Here is a 17,848-nt window from a genome sequence, read left to right as displayed (position 1 = left end):
TTAGTGACTAATTAAATTCAAATTTCAACAAACAAACATTAAACTTTGTCAATGAAAGCGAACTTGTAAAGTAATATAGTGGAACTAGACAAATTCAATCTTTAATTAACAATCGAAATAATGCCAAAGTACATGTACTTCATAATCTAGAAGTCTCTAGTGTACAAGAATAAGAGCAGCAGTGTTCAAGTTCTGCCAATCTACCGCTTGAATGGAGTAGACTGTTTTAGTGTGTTCATAGCAGCAACAGCTCGAGATGGAGCAGAAGCTACACCAGCCTAGAACAAAACAACCATCAGCTTTATAATATTAGCACTGTGCTTCTTCCTGCACCTCTGTTCTTCTGTCAGTCTGTCTATTCCAGTATTTCTAAATGTGACACATAGTTTCACAGTACACAAAATGGTACAAAAAGGAACTATGATTCTGAAGGAGCCCCCCTGTTCACTCCTATTAAGTTACTAAATAATTGACCTGTATAAATGTTTGTGCTGTGTCAGTACAAGAAACACGTCAAAGTTATGTTACCGTCATACTGTTTTCAAATGGACTAACAATCTTTCTTCACAAAAATTCAACGAGCCAAAAGAACTTGATGTGCCTAATTCATCCAGACTTCTTCGATACATTGATGGTACTAATGAAATTTTTCAGTGCACCCCACCAACACATTACAAACTTTAAGCAGTAGGTTGAGTAAACTACAGCATGTCTATTTTGTAACTAAATTTTGTAACTATTTTGTAGTGTTATCCCTTCTTTCTCTCTTTGTATCCAGCAGCGGCAGCTTCAGTGATCTCAGCAGACTTCACCAGTAAAACATCGACCTCCTACAATGAGTATATGCAACGCCCAAGTCTAGATCTGAACCAGATTTCAAGCGGACAACAATGCCTAAGCTGTTGTATTAATATAATGGCTTGTGATTATAATATATGTAATAATCTCAATGACACTCTAGAGCTGTAGGAGCCAGTCCGGCCATGCCGGACCACTTTTTCTAGAGTGAAATTTCACTAGAGGCCTAGTTCAGAGATGTAGGAACCAGTCTGGTCGGACCGTCAGTCTGGTTGCGGTCCGAATGTCTTTCAAAAACTGTATTTCAGGCAGTCGACGATAACCCAAAAACTTCCAGTTGAAATAATTAAATAACTAATACATTTATAGTTGAAACAAAGTTAATTATTGCATCTTGACATAATTGCTATGTCCGCTGCCTTGAGATCATTGTGTTGATACGTATTACAGTAATTGTTGGTACTGTATAACTTTCGGTAAATTTGGTGTGACTTTTCTTTACCTACATTAAGATAACACCTAAAATTTTCCAAGTACTGTACTGCACATGCAGAAAGCACCGATAAAATGGAAGTAACCCGAATACTTCACTAACTCCCGGAAGTTTTGTGCACAGCGATGAGAACCACCTGCTTGGAGAAACAATGAGTCTCTCCTGAGCAACACACAAATGCAAGAGCCTAGGTGCATCATGTTCATGATATCATACGTAGTTGGCAAGCTGTACTAAATCTCACGTGACGCCCAAAATCTCTTCTACTTCTGCGACACCAAATCTGTGCATCGTCTTACCGAAATTATGTTACACCGAAAGACATTTGCTTCTGAAATAAGAAAATTTTAAAAAAACCCAAAATAACACGTTACACGGTAAACAAGACTAATTATATCAGAACCCGTTGTGCAATAGATTATTACATACAAGTATGCTCGATGACTGCCTGGAAGCTGTGACACGCCTGAGACCTGGTTCTCAGGTCTTGACGAGTTATCCTTGGATCACACCCTCTCAGCGTGCATTAAGCTGGATTTACAATATGCAAACTATTTGAGCGTTGAATCGAAAGCTGAGCACGTCACGTTGGAAGTATCATCTAGATTTCGACCAATCACAGCCAACCAAAAATGAACGCGTGGCTTCCATGAGTGACAATTACTGATTTCAGCGCTGTACTCGATGTTAAGCGGTCTATAGATTGTGTAGACAGTTGTCCTTGCTTGTGGATAATAAGACCCACATGTTAGGGAAACGCACGGAAATGGATTTTGAGCAAGCGGGAGGGGGGGGGTTCTGCCAGAGGTCAGCCAGTAGAAAATCGAAGCGTAAGTGGTCAATTCAAGAATTCATGCAGTGACATCTACAACGCACTGGCATCATATGGTGAATGGCACAACGTGCATGACTTAACATGTGCCACTCCCACGCAAAACAACGCATGCCACTCCCACACAAGATGATGCAATGCAATGTGACACTCAAGCGTTGGCATATTATAAATCCAGCTTTAGGTCTGACCACTTTTGAAATGCTTCCTACAGGACTGCATCAAACCACAAGAATGCAATTACCCTACATGACCAGAGGCCACTTCAACTTGCACAAGAAATCAAATAATCAAGATAACTGTCACCTACAACAACCACAGTTACACTAGTGACCTCCTTGAGAAAATAAACAAAACAAGCATCTAAGTGCTTCTCATGTAATAAATGTACTCTCGTAATGGGCAAAAAATCTCTGACAGGCAGGTAGTAATTAATGCACCAGATCTCTATCCGTACACAGGAAGTGCACCCAACTGTCACATGTCATCAAATTTGACAACACAGACCAGCATTTGCAACTAGCAACCAGAAATTTGGCAACAGAGTACTAAGTTGCCATTAGATGTCTTCATACTATACCCAATGTATTGCAGTACAGTACATTGTACAGTACATTTATTCTGCTGAGAAAACATTTAGTCTTCCCGCCTACATCTGAATATTGCTGTATTGGGCATGATTCGTTCTTGCATACTTTTGAGTTTCATAGATTCGCTTCAACTAGATCTCCTTGTAGGAAAAGTGGCTTAAAATTTCTTTCACCGTACTATCAATGGACTTCTAATGCAGCATTCTGAAGTGTCTGAGACTGACACTTTTATAGAGTAAAAATGTAAATGTAACTTCAGAGTTAATAAACATTAAGAAAAAGTATTACAGAAAAAAATGATCAGCAATCTCTCTCCATGACTAGTACACCCAATTGACAATTGTCATATTAAATGCTGACCTCCCTTTTTACTATGTGTGAACTCAACCTCTCCTCCACTCAGCAACTTGATCTGTCACTGCACACTTCAATGGCTTGTTCCAGAACACATTAGGAGATTACAGTATTGGTATGACTTGCCATGACGGCTACTGTTGTTGCATAATAACTGAGTGTGCATGACTACAGTAGAGTAGGTGATATGTACGAAAATGAGATGTATGCTTTCCAAGTCACATGCAAGAAACCCCGATCTGGCTCAAAATACCAAGTGCTTTAGCGAATTCTACCAAAACTGCAGTGTAGCAACCTCAATTTCGCAGAACTGAGATTCGACAAAAAGTTCTGAGAACTAATGCCTATCTACTACTGCAAGTTGCTAACCTCTTACTGCATGGTCTTGATCCCTCCAATTCAGGCTATAGAAAGAGTTAAGTCAGCATTTGCTTTCAGTGTGAATTAGAGTGCCAAAGACTTTGCAGTTAATAGAGTGTTTGAATTAGGTATGCTAATTCAAAAAGATGAAATGCACATGTAATTTTCTCAACTTTCTATTGCCCTTGATTGACACCATCGTTTGGCTAGCTGTTAGAAAACCCAATGAAGATCCCATGAGATATAGCTCTACTTATTTGGTGTTGGCACTTGTACCAGTATCACTTGAGTCCTGCCTCAGGTGGCTCTTCCTCCCTTGATTCAGAGTCACATTGTCCTGTAAATTTTGTGCCATGTCGTGACATGTGCAATGACTTCCTTTCTTTTATGCACTAAATAGCGTAGAGTATCAAGGCATCCCTTCCCGTATGTGAGACTATCTTGCCCTATCATTCGTATTATAAGTACCAGCAAGTCTTATAGCTAGTTTTTGTGATCCTCACTTACACCAGGCAGTATTCTGCTATAGACCGGTTGCACTCACATGAGCTAAACTGACCACCCCACGTGTGGAGGACAGGACATTTTCAATAAGTTAGAGGCCTGTTCTTCTCGGTTATTGCGACAGATTGTTAGATTCTGACAGCCGATGTCGCTATAATGCTAAATTGCAGTACGCTGATGGTTGAGACCTTTACAAAATTTCCCTCAGCGAGTTGCCCGAGGACGTTGACTTGTGGCTGCAGCGACAACACGTCGGATGAACTTTTTCTCTGAAAGTAAACTGATTTGAAATCGGAATGCCATATATTGCTGCCAGTTCCTCCTGAAGACAGTGCAACGGCTTCTTTAGCCTGTCAACATCTTCAGACGACAACTATAACTAGGTCTGCATGCATAGTAGCGCTCCCATGCTACATCGTCATCAGTTTCAATGTCGTCTTTAATTTCGCTTGCACATGCACTTCAATCAAAAGGAGGAACGATTTCGTCGTCTCCTTCTCTCTTTGCATCCCTTTGCTGTACAAATTCGTACCGTTCTGTCGTCAATGAATGCCATGACGAATGTCGCAGTTTTTGACTAGGAACCGAATCCGGATTCGTTTGGTCTTCCGTTGCAGAAGGTTTTACGCTTACGAAGTGATCGGAACAGACGCGTGTGTATTTCAAACTGATCTGTTTCAGGCCTTTTCTGTTGATAGCAAGAGATCCATGCCCCTCACGCCATTCCGTCAATTTTTGAAATTTCTCGCCTTTGACCGTCACAATCGCTGGCAAACAAATGAAACTAATGTCTCTGTCATGATTGGCACGGTTGCCGCAACCCACAACAGCACAGAAGTTTTCATTGCGATATTAAAGCCCCGAATGTCCTCCAGCACATGTGCACGTGAGTAGGTTCACGCCTACTGCAACTGGTCTATTAGAGATATGATACGTAAACTTTACATTTCAAACTTGCCTTCTTGTGACTTCCTGTCACAACTATTTGACCTCAAATTTTGCTGTATGCTGATAAACCTCAGAGTGTACTGGCACTCTGATAAACTCTTGGCTTTTAAAATGCTACGAAATAAAATTCAGAGTAAAACAGTAACTGAAAGTCCGTGTTCAAAGTCTTAAGTTTCTCCTGAATGCAAGAGTTCCAAAATTTTTGAAAATAGCTTTATCATTTAAACAATAAATCTGTCTGTCAGCTCGAATGTGTCTGTTTGTCTGTCAGTTGGTCACCACTCCTGTCAGTGAGTTGGCTGTGCCTGTCTTTATGTCTCCCCACCTTCATAATTGATGAAGCTGTTGTTTCTGATTTCTCAAGCTTGCTCTGTGCCTCTATATGAGTAAGAACTTCACTCATATTCGTCTCTAGCACCATACCTCCCATTACAATCTCTTGCAAGATATAGTGCACCTGTTTTTAACATTATGAGGCTACAGCTCATATGATACCACAAAATACGAACCTTGTCTATGTGAAAAATAAGGTCCAGTTCACACACATTCTCAAAACATTTGTCTAATGTCTCCACGAAGACCTAAACACGACACAAAGTGATAAAGTCAACAATAAAAGTTTATTCAAATAGAGTTACCATTGGTACAGGTGTGTAACAGTAAAATGATAACAGTAACAAAACAGAAATACAAACACCACATTACGTACGTAAACACATGAATCATGCATCCACATGTGTGTGCCCACATCACAAAACCATGCAGTCCGTGTGTCTAAAAACAAAACGTGACAAACAATATTCGTCAAGGTAGCGTTTTATCTCCGTGTTTGTTCAATGTTTACATGGACGATTTATTGGGAGACCTCAGAGATTCTGGTGTTGGTGCCAAGATTGGCAAATGTTTTTGGGTGTCTGGCTTACGCTGATGATTTCTTGCTTATTTCTCCTACTGCGGCTGGTCTGCAAAAAATGATGGATATTTGTGTGCAATATGCCAATGTTCACCATTTAAAGATTAATGGCAAGAAGAGCTGTGTTATTGGATTCATTAAAAGTGTTATGTCATCACGTAATCTTCCAGAATTTTCATTGAATGGAATTACGTTGTCATGTCAGGAAAATATCAATCATCTCGGTGTTGTTTTGGATATGCTGGGTCGTGATCAAGTGGCAGTGGATGCCAGGAAACGGAAGTTCTTTGGCGCTGTTAACTCTGCTGTTGCAAGAATGGGAGGTAGTTGCTTGAGCGACAGCACTTGGAAGAAAATAGTAGATATTCAACTATTTCCTATTTTATCGTTTGGTAGCCAGCTGTGGAACTTGGACAAAACGTCAACTGCAAAGGCAGTTGACGCCATATTTAGGAAAGGTATTCGACGGGGACTTGGTCTTCGATGGAGAGACTCACTGTTTGAGCGCCTAGGTAATTGGATGGTCAATGCGTCAGTGAAGATTCGAACAGTACAAGCTTTATTGTTGAAACAATCACTAGACTCTAGAAATGACCTAGTTAGAGGACTATCGTGGAGAGTCTATAGAGATAAGTTGCCCTTTGTAGATGTGCATACTAATATTTTTGCCATCTGGCTGAAGAAATTACGTTCTCTGTTGTATACTTAGCTGTCTGTTTGTTTTTGAGGTGTCTATGTGTATGTGTGTGTTTGTACATATATTTCTCTCATCTGTGAGAGGCTGTACCTGCTGGTATGAAGTGAAATATATTATATGCAAAACGTGCACAACAAATACACAATTTACCTGTATGAGATCTAGTATTCCTAGCTCACTTTCCGACGAATCAACACAGAAAACAAAATATAGAGTGGCATAATGTCGGTAGATAAGACGAAAATCAGATCCTCCAATCAACCTAGAAACAAGTCCAAAATTTTGTAATTGAACATCTTTCAATGTTATTCACACCCACTGTAGAGACTAGCTGTATTAGCTAGTTACAGCAATAAAGACCATTACCTAAAGTTCTTAACCCAGGGTTCTCCCCAGGATTTCAAAATAGCGTGGTGGAGATGGATGGTAGTTGCAAGACATGCCCCTTTCCGCGACAGACGCTCGGATACCCAGACCTTACCCAGGTCATACTGACCTTGTTTGTGCTTTCTTGGAGTTAGATGTACTGTCGTCGGGAGTGGCAGAGTCAGACTGTGACTTATTATGGTCGGCCTGAGGCAGCAGAGCTCCTTGATCCGCTTGACTGGAACTGGTTTTCTCCGGCTCGTTACTTTTAGCTTCTGTATCTTCGGGACATGCTCTCTTTGACTTTCACCCCAATACAGGAAAGAACAAAGTTATTGAACCTGCCACTTTCCTCTTCATCTCCGTGTTCGTTTATGCACGCTCACATTAATGCACACATCTGCATAGCCTCGAAATTCCAGACCTTTCTTGCGTAAACAAACGTCTGGACGCCCTACATTGACTTTGAAAGTAGAAGAGGTAAGTGGTTGACCACGAACTTGTTCTTCAGTGACTAGCCTTTTAATAACGACTTTCGCAGTCAATTAGAACGCAGATCTTCCCTCAATTTTCTTTACACGCGATTGTACTTGGTCACATGGCTGGAATTTCTCAGCGTGGCGCTGTGCCACGCTACCACGTTTTAGAAAGAACCCTGTAACCCTTGACTCTGATTGTGCAACTACACCGTACTTGTTCTTTATAATCATTGTGACCACATAACAGCATGACATGTGATTGAAGATAGCGATATAGTATGGTAATAAACTTCAACTTGTTTCTTTGTTGTTGTTTAATTAAAGGGGAACTCCAACGGAAATAGAACATGCACTCAAAATTTAGGCTTTATTGTAAAACTTCGTACTGCGCTACTTTCAGGCCAGCCGTCACTTTGGTAGCAGAGAAATTTGGGGTTATACAAAGCATGCGCCAGGCTGACACATCATTGGCGCTAAGCTCCGTCTACACCAAATAAATTGCCTCTGTAGCTCAATTATCTTGCCAGTAAACTACATGCAAACTAAACCAAAATGGTAACTAAAGAGGGATATTGTGTTTTAAGGCTTTAGTAGAGCTCTTTGCAACAAAACTAGAATGCTAGAGGCTGTTTCTCCAAGTAGCCTTGACCTTCTCATCTCACAGAAGATGAGGCTAGCACAATAAAACTCAATGGGAATTAGCGGTAGCCTTCATTCTATTGATCTACGAGGAGAAACACGCACAAGGTTCAAGTATGTCAAGGAAGCGTTCTCTACGAGACACCTGCGTAGGAGGACATGCCCCTTCTTGTTGTTCTCTAGTCCTACGTCCACGTCAAATTTAGGTAGCAGTCCGGTGTGCTCACCTTTGGCGACCAGCATGGCTTCTAGATACCTCATGAGCAGTGATAGAGGATTGAGTATCCGGGAATGACGAAGGGGTGGTATATTGCCATGGTCATGAGTCTACATACTGTGCAGAGTGTAAACAACTTACGTACTGCAGTACTAGCTACACCGTCTACCTCATTGCGTTTGGGTAAAAGTCTAAGGCTCAATCAAAGCCATTCTGCACCTGTAACACTTCGCCCAGTTGCTGTTTAAAAGGAGTGTGTCTGTACACTCAGATCTCTCCAAGAGAATCTCATATTTGAACCCTCTGAATGTTTCTCTTCGTAGATTAATAGACCAAAGGCTGACGCTAATTACTGAGCTCTTCTAAGGCCTTAAACACAAGATCCCTCTATAGTTACCATTCCCGTTTAGTTTGCGTTCATTTGGTGTAGGCGGAGCTTAGCACCAATAAAGTATCAGCCTGGCGCATGCTCTGTACATAAGACACGTTTTCTCTGCTACCAAAGCAACTGTTTGCCTGAAAGTAGCGCAACACAAAAGTTTCACGATAAAGCCTACATTTTGAGATCAGGTTGTATTTCTGTTGGAATTCCCCTCTAAGTAGCAATAACATGCCTATTTATTCACAAAGCCTTGACTGTCTCAATCGAAATAGCCAGAGCTGTGATCATACAGTCCGACACGTGGAAAGTTTGATGGTGCAGAGATTAGTGTGGAAACACAGAGTTGGGTAACAACATTCGAACACATCGCCTACTAGCAGGTTCTTACAAAGCACTAGACAGCCTAAGCAGGGCATTCATTAGAAATGACTTTGAATTCCAACAAAACAGTACAAATTCATTCATTGACACAATGATGGCTACACGAGAATGACGTCACACCATTAGTCTGATGTTGAAGTTTCCTAATACCAATCTGATTGAGAACTCCTGACATCAATGAAAACTAATGCCAACAACAGCTACCAACCGAGAAATGCCTAAACACTTTTGATAAGCTTGTAAAAGTCTGATAGCAAATTCCATCAATAAATGTGGAAAAAGTGGCAGAAAGCATTCCATAACGTCTATAGTCATGATAAGGAGACCAGGGAATATCTACCGTAGATCACAGTTTGCAAAAGTGTGCTGTTTGCTGAAACACTTATGCACAACTTACTCATACTTATCAGGCGGACAACGCTTTTCTATCGAGACGCTGAAGAGGGTTTTCTTGCCATCATTTGACATCGACAGCAGTTGGTGATTCCGCGGAAGAGCAGTGAAGATGCCGAAACAGATCCAGACGGTGAAACAGATCCAGACGTTAATACCGCTCGTCTCCTTATCCTTCTATTAGAGTTCATGTGCGACACACCACGTATGAACAGCTGTTTTTACCACACACCCAAGGGGCCTCTGTCGTAAAAACTGGAATCACCTGTAACTTCGTGTTCCAGTTCTTGTCACTTCCATCAGCGCATGCAGCCATTGCTTTTTTCCACAAATGTACGTTAGCACGCGTCTCTGAAATGTTGTGTTAGTGCAAATCTCCAAAATGTCTCTTTAATCATTGTGTTGTTTGTTCATCAATAATAACATTATTTATGTGACATTCAATAATTCCAAGTGTGCACCTTCCATGCCTTGTGAGATTCATGGTCAAATAATTTCTAGAGTAGCATATAGTCACGTATACATCACCAAATGTTGAAAAACTCAATCACTCTCCTAAAGTCCGTCCACTCTGACTTCTCCCCCCTCCCCTCCCCCGGAAGCTTGTGTGATTCTTGTGTGGGCAGATGTTCCCAGCATTTATCCAATGAGCATTTGGTAATTAGCATAAGGGGTGGGTTTGTCTTTCAATTGAAGGCTGTATTGGTTAGAGTAGCTACGTAAACCATTTGCATAACTAGGTTGGCGGAAGTTCATCTGCAATGCACACCCAAAGAACGGCATGACCATGAGCTCTAAAATGAAGTGTTTAGCGTGTCTCTAGGAACTTGCTGTCAAAAGTTATTCAGGATTTACTGAAGGAGAAATGAGTGTGGACAGACTTTAGCTCTTCTGGGGTCGGGTTAGGAGAGTGATTCGTTACACTCCTGCTATTTTTTAACGTTAAGCACTGATTACTGGTCCTTGTTCTATGGTTGCCAAAAACTTGACAACTTGTTGAACATCAGTATCGGCCAGAAAGAACCCAGACTGGCCTTGGAATTCTGCCTTTACCATGGATATCATGCAGCAAACCAAGCAAAATATCCATGTGTTTAATTGTGTAAAACCAAATTATCAATCTCAAGAAAGCAAAATCTTGCCACAAAATTTCAAGTGACAAGCAATTTTGGACTGTAATAAATGTAGTTCCTACATTTAAATTTTTTAGCCCTCATAGAGACTCCTGACTAAAGTCTGGTTTACAATATGATGCTGACAATGCTCGCAACACTTGCAAGGACGCTCACGAGAACGCTGGCAAAGACGCTGAGTAGGTGTCAAATGCTGACACTAAGTCTGTGATTTAGTTTTCATTTTCTCCCGCACCAAGTTGTCGCAGAGACGCTTTCCCATTTTTTGGCAGCCTCCTGCTGGGAGCCCGGTTTTCAATATGTTTTTCCAATCGTCTCTCTTGCGCCTCGCATCTCTAAGCTACCTTGACTTGATCTGCCACAAACAGCCATACCTATACGTACACTTTCGGTAGGCTTCTCTTCCATAGTTTACTTCCAGTTATTTCACTCCTGGATTTGATCTCTGATTTGTTGACAAAAGGCACATGCTTCCGGCAGACGTTAGGACGCTAGATTTGAACTTGAATCAACTATAGCGTTGGCTAGTGCGAGTGTTTACAATATGACGCCTGCCTGAGTGTCATCGCCAGGGTCATATTGTAAACCTAGCTTAAGCCAAGCCAAGTATCCTACTACATAATAGTAGTATCAGAAGTGTGTAATGTTTCCTTGTACCTGTCAGACTGCTTTCAAAACGTTCATTCTCCTATCTCATATTTGAATAGAAAAACCAAATATTGCTAGAACCCGTTTCCTAATAGTGCAGAGTTGTACCACGTGCAGGTGGGCCCGACCAGCGCATTTGACGTGCATTTGACGTCAGAATAGTGCACCCGTCACGTGACTAGACCAACCGCACGTTGTCTAATTTACGATTTGCAAAAATTAAAATGACATTAAAGTCATAGCTTGTTACGTCAGTCAGCCAGCCAAGTGTGGACTGTCGATTGCGTCCCTTCCCTCTTCCGACGCGTCACAGACTCACTTACGTTCCTCCTTCCAGAAAGTTGCACACGTTGTCGTCTCTTTTGCTGACTAAATGAAACGTCTCCCTTACAATCTGCTGCTGCTCATCTTCAGACTGAAATCAAAATTAGAGAGACAAGCTTACATCTCTGCATAAGTTAGTAAACAAATTGGAAAATCTGCTTTAAACGCACGTAGTGAGTGAAAAACTTGGACAGTCGCGGTTTCCCGTGATTATTGAAGACGAGAATGGCTTTGATCATCCTTGAAACAGTTTGCTTAGTGCGCATGCGCAGAAACATTCCTGGGTGTGCAAACATGAGACGATGGAAAATTATCATGGTTGTTGGTGTCATCACTATTGTTGTGGTTTCTATGAATCTTTTGTTTCGTATTACACCTAACGAAGAGCAGTCCGTGTTGGATGGGGAGTCTCAGGTGAAGACAGGAAAATAGGGAATAGTCAGCTAGCTCACTGACCATGACCATGCACGACGAGACCGAATTTTACGTAACGCATACATGCGGCACATTGCTAGAGATATGAAGACAGCTGCGGTATGACTGGAAAGAAGGATTGAACAGGATAGACAGACGGCAGACGAGTAACCGACAGACAGAATTTTATGTGAGAGTGCTCCTGCTAGGTACCATTGATTTCTAACGATCTTAGAAGAGACAAAGAGAATAAATAGTTTTACTATTTTATTTCATGCGCTGTATGTTTATCGGGAGTGTAGTTGTATGATTCTAGCAAAGAACAATCTTTTAAAATTAAAATGGAGTTTTATAGCCGGTGTTGAGGTAGAGCTTTGCCAAGACGCCTATAGCTAGCTAAGTTATAGATGGCGTATATGTATAAGACAGTTATGCTGGACAACTCTGCGTATTCTGTTTGGCATACGTACAACCCTGGTGGATGTAAAGGAATTTTAAAAGACAAATTATTTCATAGTCTGCGCATTGAGTGTGTGAGGACCAATTTGGACATTTGATTGATGGCCAAGTTTGTATCACAGTGGTTGAAGGTTCTAGTCTAGAGTCACTAGTAAAACACTTTGTGCTCCACAATCGTTCAGCTACAATTTCCTCAGATCAATCCTACTGAGGCCACCAAAAGTTTAAACTATTCTATCTCATACTACATCAATTACTACAATAAGCTGGAATTCACAGGAAAAGTGAAGTAAATACTTTGTTACAGCTGACAATTATGGTGTTGGCGGCACACCTAATGTTGAATAGAATACATGTAGTGATGTTGTAAGAAAAGATACCATACTTGCTTGACAATTAGCCCAGGGCTCAGTATGCTTCCAGCTTTGACTTTGGCCAAGTCTCTAAGATTTTCACACCTCCCACTGTAGTCCTTTAATTAGTGTTAATTGGCTCTTTCCAAAGTGACTGTTTGCTAGATTTGCGCCTGTAGGAATACCAACTTTTTTCAACTTGTGCATACCTGTCAACTGTTGAAAGTTTTGATGACACAGATACTATAAAGAAGATTAGCGTTCATATTTTAGGTAGTGTAGCAGCTTAGGCTGTGTCTCCACTTGTTGCTCTTTAAACATGTTTAACGTTAAACATGCTTAAACTCTAAATATGTTTAGCTAGACAGCCTCTCCACTTGTCCATTTTATCCAGACTATTAAACAAATTATCTGGTGTCACGTGTCAACAAGTGACTATTTTTGGGTTACTCAAATTATCATAACCTTTGGGAAAAAGGGGAGGTACTTACATTGACTGAAGCGAAATGACTGAATGCCGGTGCGGCTCACGTATATATTCTACTGACTAGTATATTAGAAGTAGTTGTTGTACAGTGGTGTTAAAGTTAGTGGTGCGAGTTATACGCCTATATCTTTTGTCTATTGCGTGTCTTCCGCTGTGCGTGCGTACCGACTCTAGCCTTCCTTCAAACGACCCGTAACATTGGGGGCTCAGGCGGGAAAGGAAGAGAAGCATAGAAATAACGGGAAACGCTGGTATTCAGTGGAAGAAGAGATGTGGTAGAAAGATAATTGATGGAGTGTTTGGTGGAACTTGGTGAAAGAATGGGACTGCAAGGGAAGGAGTTACAAACCTTTGTGGTTGAGCAGCAGTCGATTGAACGAGAAGAGAGATGTAAAGAAAGGGAATTGAGAGTGTTGGAGTTGGAAAACGAAGAAGCAACACACAGGCGTGAGTTAGAAATGAAAAAGATAGAGTTGGATGCCACTGCCGTAGGCACACGAGTGGTTGAGCCAGAGCCCGGAAGCAAAGGGCGTACAGGCAACTTTCCTAAATTACCTACGTTTCAAGATGGTATCGACGAAATTGACAGTTATTTACAGCGCTTCAAGATGTTTGCAACGATTAATTCCTGGCCGAAGTCTGAATGGGCGACAGCACTTAGCGCATTGCTAACGGGGAAGGCCCTTGACGTTTATTCTAGGATGCCGGATGAAACCGCTGTAAATTATGATTTACTGAAAGAAGCCTTACTTAAACGATGTGATTTGACGACTGACGGATATCGCAACAAGTTTTGCAAGAGTCGTCCACAGCTGTATGAAAATCCTGAACATTTCGTTACACGACTTAAATCACATTTAGATAAATGGCTTACTGTTCCACACAGATGAGTTGGTGATTGGAATCAAGGAGTTATTTATAAGAGAACAATTCATTAACGCCCGTCCCAAGGACTTGGCGATCCACCTTCGAGAAAGGGAGTTGCCAAATTTGGAAGAGATGACGCAGTCTGCAGGAAGATATCTGGTAACATACAATCGAAAATTCCACTCCGTATCAACGTCATGCCTAATCTCTGCGCCGTCAGGAGCTGTCGATCATGACAACATCCAATCTCGTGAAGAAGTTCAGAAAGCTGCTATTCAATGCTTTCTGTGCAAGAGGTTTGGACATCGAGCGTCAGAATGTAAGTCCAGAATTAAGACACAATGTTACATATGTGGTAAATTGGGTCACGAGGCTAAGAGGTGCTGACTTGTGAGACGTGGGACGGACGGAAATACCAAGACCACATACAAAGATGCAGCAGGCGAGGATAAGTCTAAAGATGAACACAGTTTGCAACGTGGTGGGAGAACAAGCAATTCTAGAGACGTCAGTGCTGGATGTTTGTGGTCTCCAACAGTTTGTCGATCACAGCGTAACACGTCTTATCACAAGACAGTAAGACCGCCGACGCTAGAGCCAAGAGGAAAGCAGCGCGTAAGTATTAACACACCAATTGTGAGAACAGCCGTGTCTGAGAGTATGCCCATTGCCAAAGGTTGGGACGGAGATGCTAGGATCACTGCACTCCGGGACACCAGATGTAGTGGAGTTATTGTCAAGCAACAATTTGTGAGGCATGACCAGTACACCGGACACGATGGCTTTATCCAATTGGTCGATAACTCTATCAAGAAGGTACTGATTGCCCGTATCAATGTTGACACCCCTTATTTGTCAGGCACAATGGAAGCGCTATGTCTTCAAGATGCCATTTATGACGTTATCATTGGCAACGTGCCGGGGGCAAAGAGCCCTCATCAAGCTGATTCTGACATCCACACTGCTGCCGTAGTGACGAGCGCCCAAGCAAAGTTAAAGGAAACAACCACCCAGTTGACGGTACCGGAGGCGAGCCCGTTGCTCACGGTGGATAAAGAACGATTAGAAGAACTACAGAATCAGGACCGTACACTTGAGAAATACAGACATTTGGCAGAGGCTATATATAAGTCAGATGACCAAAATGGTCCGAAATATGAAATCAAAGATGGTATTCTCTACAGATTGTGCATTCATCCAAGAGTGAATGGAGGACAGCCAGTGAGGCAAGTCATAGTTCCAGACCCGTTACGTCGTCAAGTGATGGAACTTGCTCATCAGTCTATTTTGGGCGGTCACCTGGGATCGAGGAGGACTATTGACGGGGTCTTTAGCAATTTCTACTGGCCCTCAGTTCGAAGAGAGGTGACCCAGTTCTGTAAATCTTGCGATATTTGCCAGCACACAGACAAGAGAGGAGTTTGTGGTAGGGCACCGCTACAAAATATGCCTATAATAGACGTATCGTTCAAAAGAGTTGCAGTCGACCTGGTGGGACAGATGTCCCCACCGAGTGAAAGCGGGTCCAGATATCCAGAAGCCGTTCCTCTCAAGAACATCGATATGGTATCGGTGGTGGAGGCTCTCCTTGACATTTACAGCCGAGTTGGGAGTACCAGAGGATGTTCTCAGTGACTTGGGAAGACAATTCATTTTGGATTGCATGAAGGATGTGAGGTGTCTAGACTACTTAGTATCAGTCAACTTACTACTACGCCTTATCATCCCATGTGCAACGGTCTCTTAGAAAGATTCAATGGTACTTTGAAGGTGATGCTGAGACGGCTGTGTGCAGAAAAGCCCAAGCAGTGGGACAGATATGTCAACGCTCTGCTTTTTGCATACTGGGAGGTACCACAAGAGTCTACGGGGTTCTCTATTTGAAATAGTCTTTGGGAGAACGGTGTGGGGACCAATCCGAATACTTCGTCACCTCTGGACGCAAGAAGATGATGACACGGATATGCGCACTACCTATCAAGATGTCTTAGAATTAAAGGAGAGGCTTGAGCATACTACACAAATAGCACGAGAAGAATTACAAAAGGCACAATGATATCAGAAACGTCATTTGATTTAAGGGCAAGACAGCGACAGTTTGAAGAAGGTGACATGGTCCTTGTTCTATTACCAACGGAGACAAACAAATTATTGATGCAATGAAAGGGACTGTACTCCGTAGAAGAACGAATTGGGTCAAACGATTATAGAATCAACGTGAAGGGCAAAGTCAAAACCTATCACGTTAATCTTCTAAAGAGATATCATGTGCGAAGTGAGGAGTTGATGCCAAAGGCAGATGACAATGTAAGAGGACTGCTGCTGGAAACAGTATGTTCTACTGTCGTCGAAGCCACGGGTGGCATTCAAGAAGCAGCGAGCGATGACGGATTATTGGAGCTCGGGAATTACCTCAGCACAGAATCCTTTGAAGACGTGAAGTATGGAGACGGGCTAATCAAGGAGCAAATGGTCGAAGTTGTCGGATTAGTTCGAGAGTTTGCGGAAGTGTTTACGGATCTTCCTGGGACAACGACCTTGGTAAGCCATCACATTCGTTTGATGACAGATGTGCCGGTTAGCAGCAAACCTTACGTAGTTCCATACAGTGTGCGCAAGTCTTTGCAGATGGACATTCATAAAATGATAGAAATGAAGGTGATACGTCGTTCAGAGTCGTCCTATGCATCACCAGTGGTCGTGGTACGCAAGCGAGATGGGACTAACCGCATCTGTGTAGATTATTGCCGACTTAATTGCATCACCATGCCAGACCCTGAACCGATAACTCCGATGGTAGAGCTCGTGCAAAAGCTTGGAAAAGGTTGATTCTTTACCAAGCTAGATTTAAGTAAAGGATACTGGCAGATCCCCGTCGCTGAGGAGGATATAAGCAAAACAGCTTTTGTTACCCCTGATGGATGTTATGAGTTTCTAAAGATGCCGTTTGGGATGATGAATTCAAGTGCGACACTCGTTTGAGCAATGAGGAAATTGTTTCAAGGGATGGAAAAGGTAAACTCATGTGGACGACATCGTAGTTCACACACTGACGTGGCAGAACCACGTAATTGTCCTTCGTGAGGTATTGGAGCGGATTCTAAGGGCAGGCTTGACAGTGAGACCGTCAAAATGCTTGATCGGAGCTGAGGCTTTAGACTTTATTGGCCATCACACTGGAAAAGGTATGATCGAACCAAACGAAGAGGACAATTCTAAAGTACACAGTGCTCTGCGACCCACAACTAAGAAGAGCTTCGAGCATTTGTAGGTCTTGCGGGGTTTTATAGAGATTTCATTCCCAACTTCAGCGCGGTGGCCGTACCTCTGACTGATCTTACCAAAAAGTGACAACCCAACAAGATTGAGTTTGGGGAACCACAAGAGAGAGCATATACATTGCTAAAATATGCAGTGACGAGCAGACCTGTGTTACATCTTCCCGATCATGACAAGCCATACACGTTGCGTGTCGATGCATCAGAGGTAGGTGTCAGAGCCATCTTACTCCAAATTCATGATGGCAAATTGTTCCCAGTCGGATATGGAAGCAAGAAGCTCACCGGAGTTGAGCGAAAATACTCGGCTATTGAAAGAGATTGTTTGGCTGTGGTTGGGCAGTGAAAAAATACCTATGCTACTTGTATGGTTGCGAGTTCACTATCCAGACAGACCATCAACCCTTACAGTATCTAGGCAAGGCTAAGTTTATCAACGATCGCGTAATGCACTGGGCTTTATACCTTCAAGGATTTAGAATGCGGATCGAGACCATCAAGGGACGAGATAATAATGCCACCAACTTTCTCAGTCGTTC

General features: G+C 42.2%; 3 protein-coding genes across 4 annotated transcripts in view; 2 read left to right on the top strand and 1 right to left on the bottom strand.

Annotated features, from left to right (window-relative positions):
* Window positions 1–76: 76 nt before the first annotated feature.
* LOC134187568 (AP-3 complex subunit sigma-1-like) lies at window positions 77–11,712 on the bottom strand. Its single transcript, XM_062655720.1, has 6 exons — window positions 11,622–11,712; window positions 11,451–11,542; window positions 6,640–6,751; window positions 5,389–5,460; window positions 5,205–5,336; window positions 77–278 (listed from the first exon to the last, which is right to left on the bottom strand). Exons 1-6 carry the CDS (start codon window positions 11,688–11,690, stop codon window positions 201–203), a joined length of 555 nt encoding a protein of 184 aa, XP_062511704.1. The 5' UTR covers window positions 11,691–11,712; the 3' UTR covers window positions 77–200.
* LOC134187567 (uncharacterized) lies at window positions 5,598–6,622 on the top strand. The gene has a single exon (XM_062655719.1). The coding sequence runs from the start codon at window positions 5,716–5,718 to the stop codon at window positions 6,499–6,501; it is 786 nt and encodes a 261-aa protein (XP_062511703.1). The 5' UTR covers window positions 5,598–5,715; the 3' UTR covers window positions 6,502–6,622.
* A 2-nt stretch (window positions 11,713–11,714) lies between the features above and the next one.
* Window positions 11,715–17,848, top strand: part of LOC134187566 (alpha-mannosidase 2x-like) — a 43,829-nt gene continuing 37,695 nt past the window's right edge. For both annotated transcript variants that reach the window (XM_062655717.1, XM_062655718.1), the window contains exon 1: window positions 11,715–11,865. In XM_062655717.1, coding sequence (XP_062511701.1) covers window positions 11,716–11,865 — 150 coding nt within the window. In that variant the 5' untranslated portion in view covers window position 11,715. The remainder of the gene's footprint in view (window positions 11,866–17,848) is intronic.

Source organism: Corticium candelabrum, chromosome 12 (genome assembly GCF_963422355.1).
Source record: "Corticium candelabrum chromosome 12, ooCorCand1.1, whole genome shotgun sequence".
NCBI lineage: Eukaryota > Metazoa > Porifera > Homoscleromorpha > Homosclerophorida > Plakinidae > Corticium > Corticium candelabrum.
Note: the sequence above shows the minus strand (reverse complement) of the source record. Positions and strands in the feature narration are given on the sequence as shown.

What these genes read in the sequence shown, in the direction of transcription:
- LOC134187567 (XM_062655719.1), top strand. Translation starts at nt 5,716, where the DNA reads ATGTTTACATGGACGATTTATTGGGAGACCTCAGAGATTCTGGTGTTG.
- LOC134187568 (XM_062655720.1), bottom strand. Translation starts at nt 11,690, where the DNA reads ATGATCAAAGCCATTCTCGTCTTCAATAATCACGGGAAACCGCGACTG. An exon ending in CCAAGTTTTTCACTCACTAC is followed by an intron (nt 11,543 to 11,621) that starts GTGCGTTTAAAG and finishes TTTTGATTTCAG; the next exon opens with TCTGAAGATGAGCAGCAGCA. An exon ending in AACTTTCTGGAAGGAGGAAC is followed by an intron (nt 6,752 to 11,450) that starts GTAAGTGAGTCT and finishes ACTTGTTTCTAG; the next exon opens with GTTGATTGGAGGATCTGATT.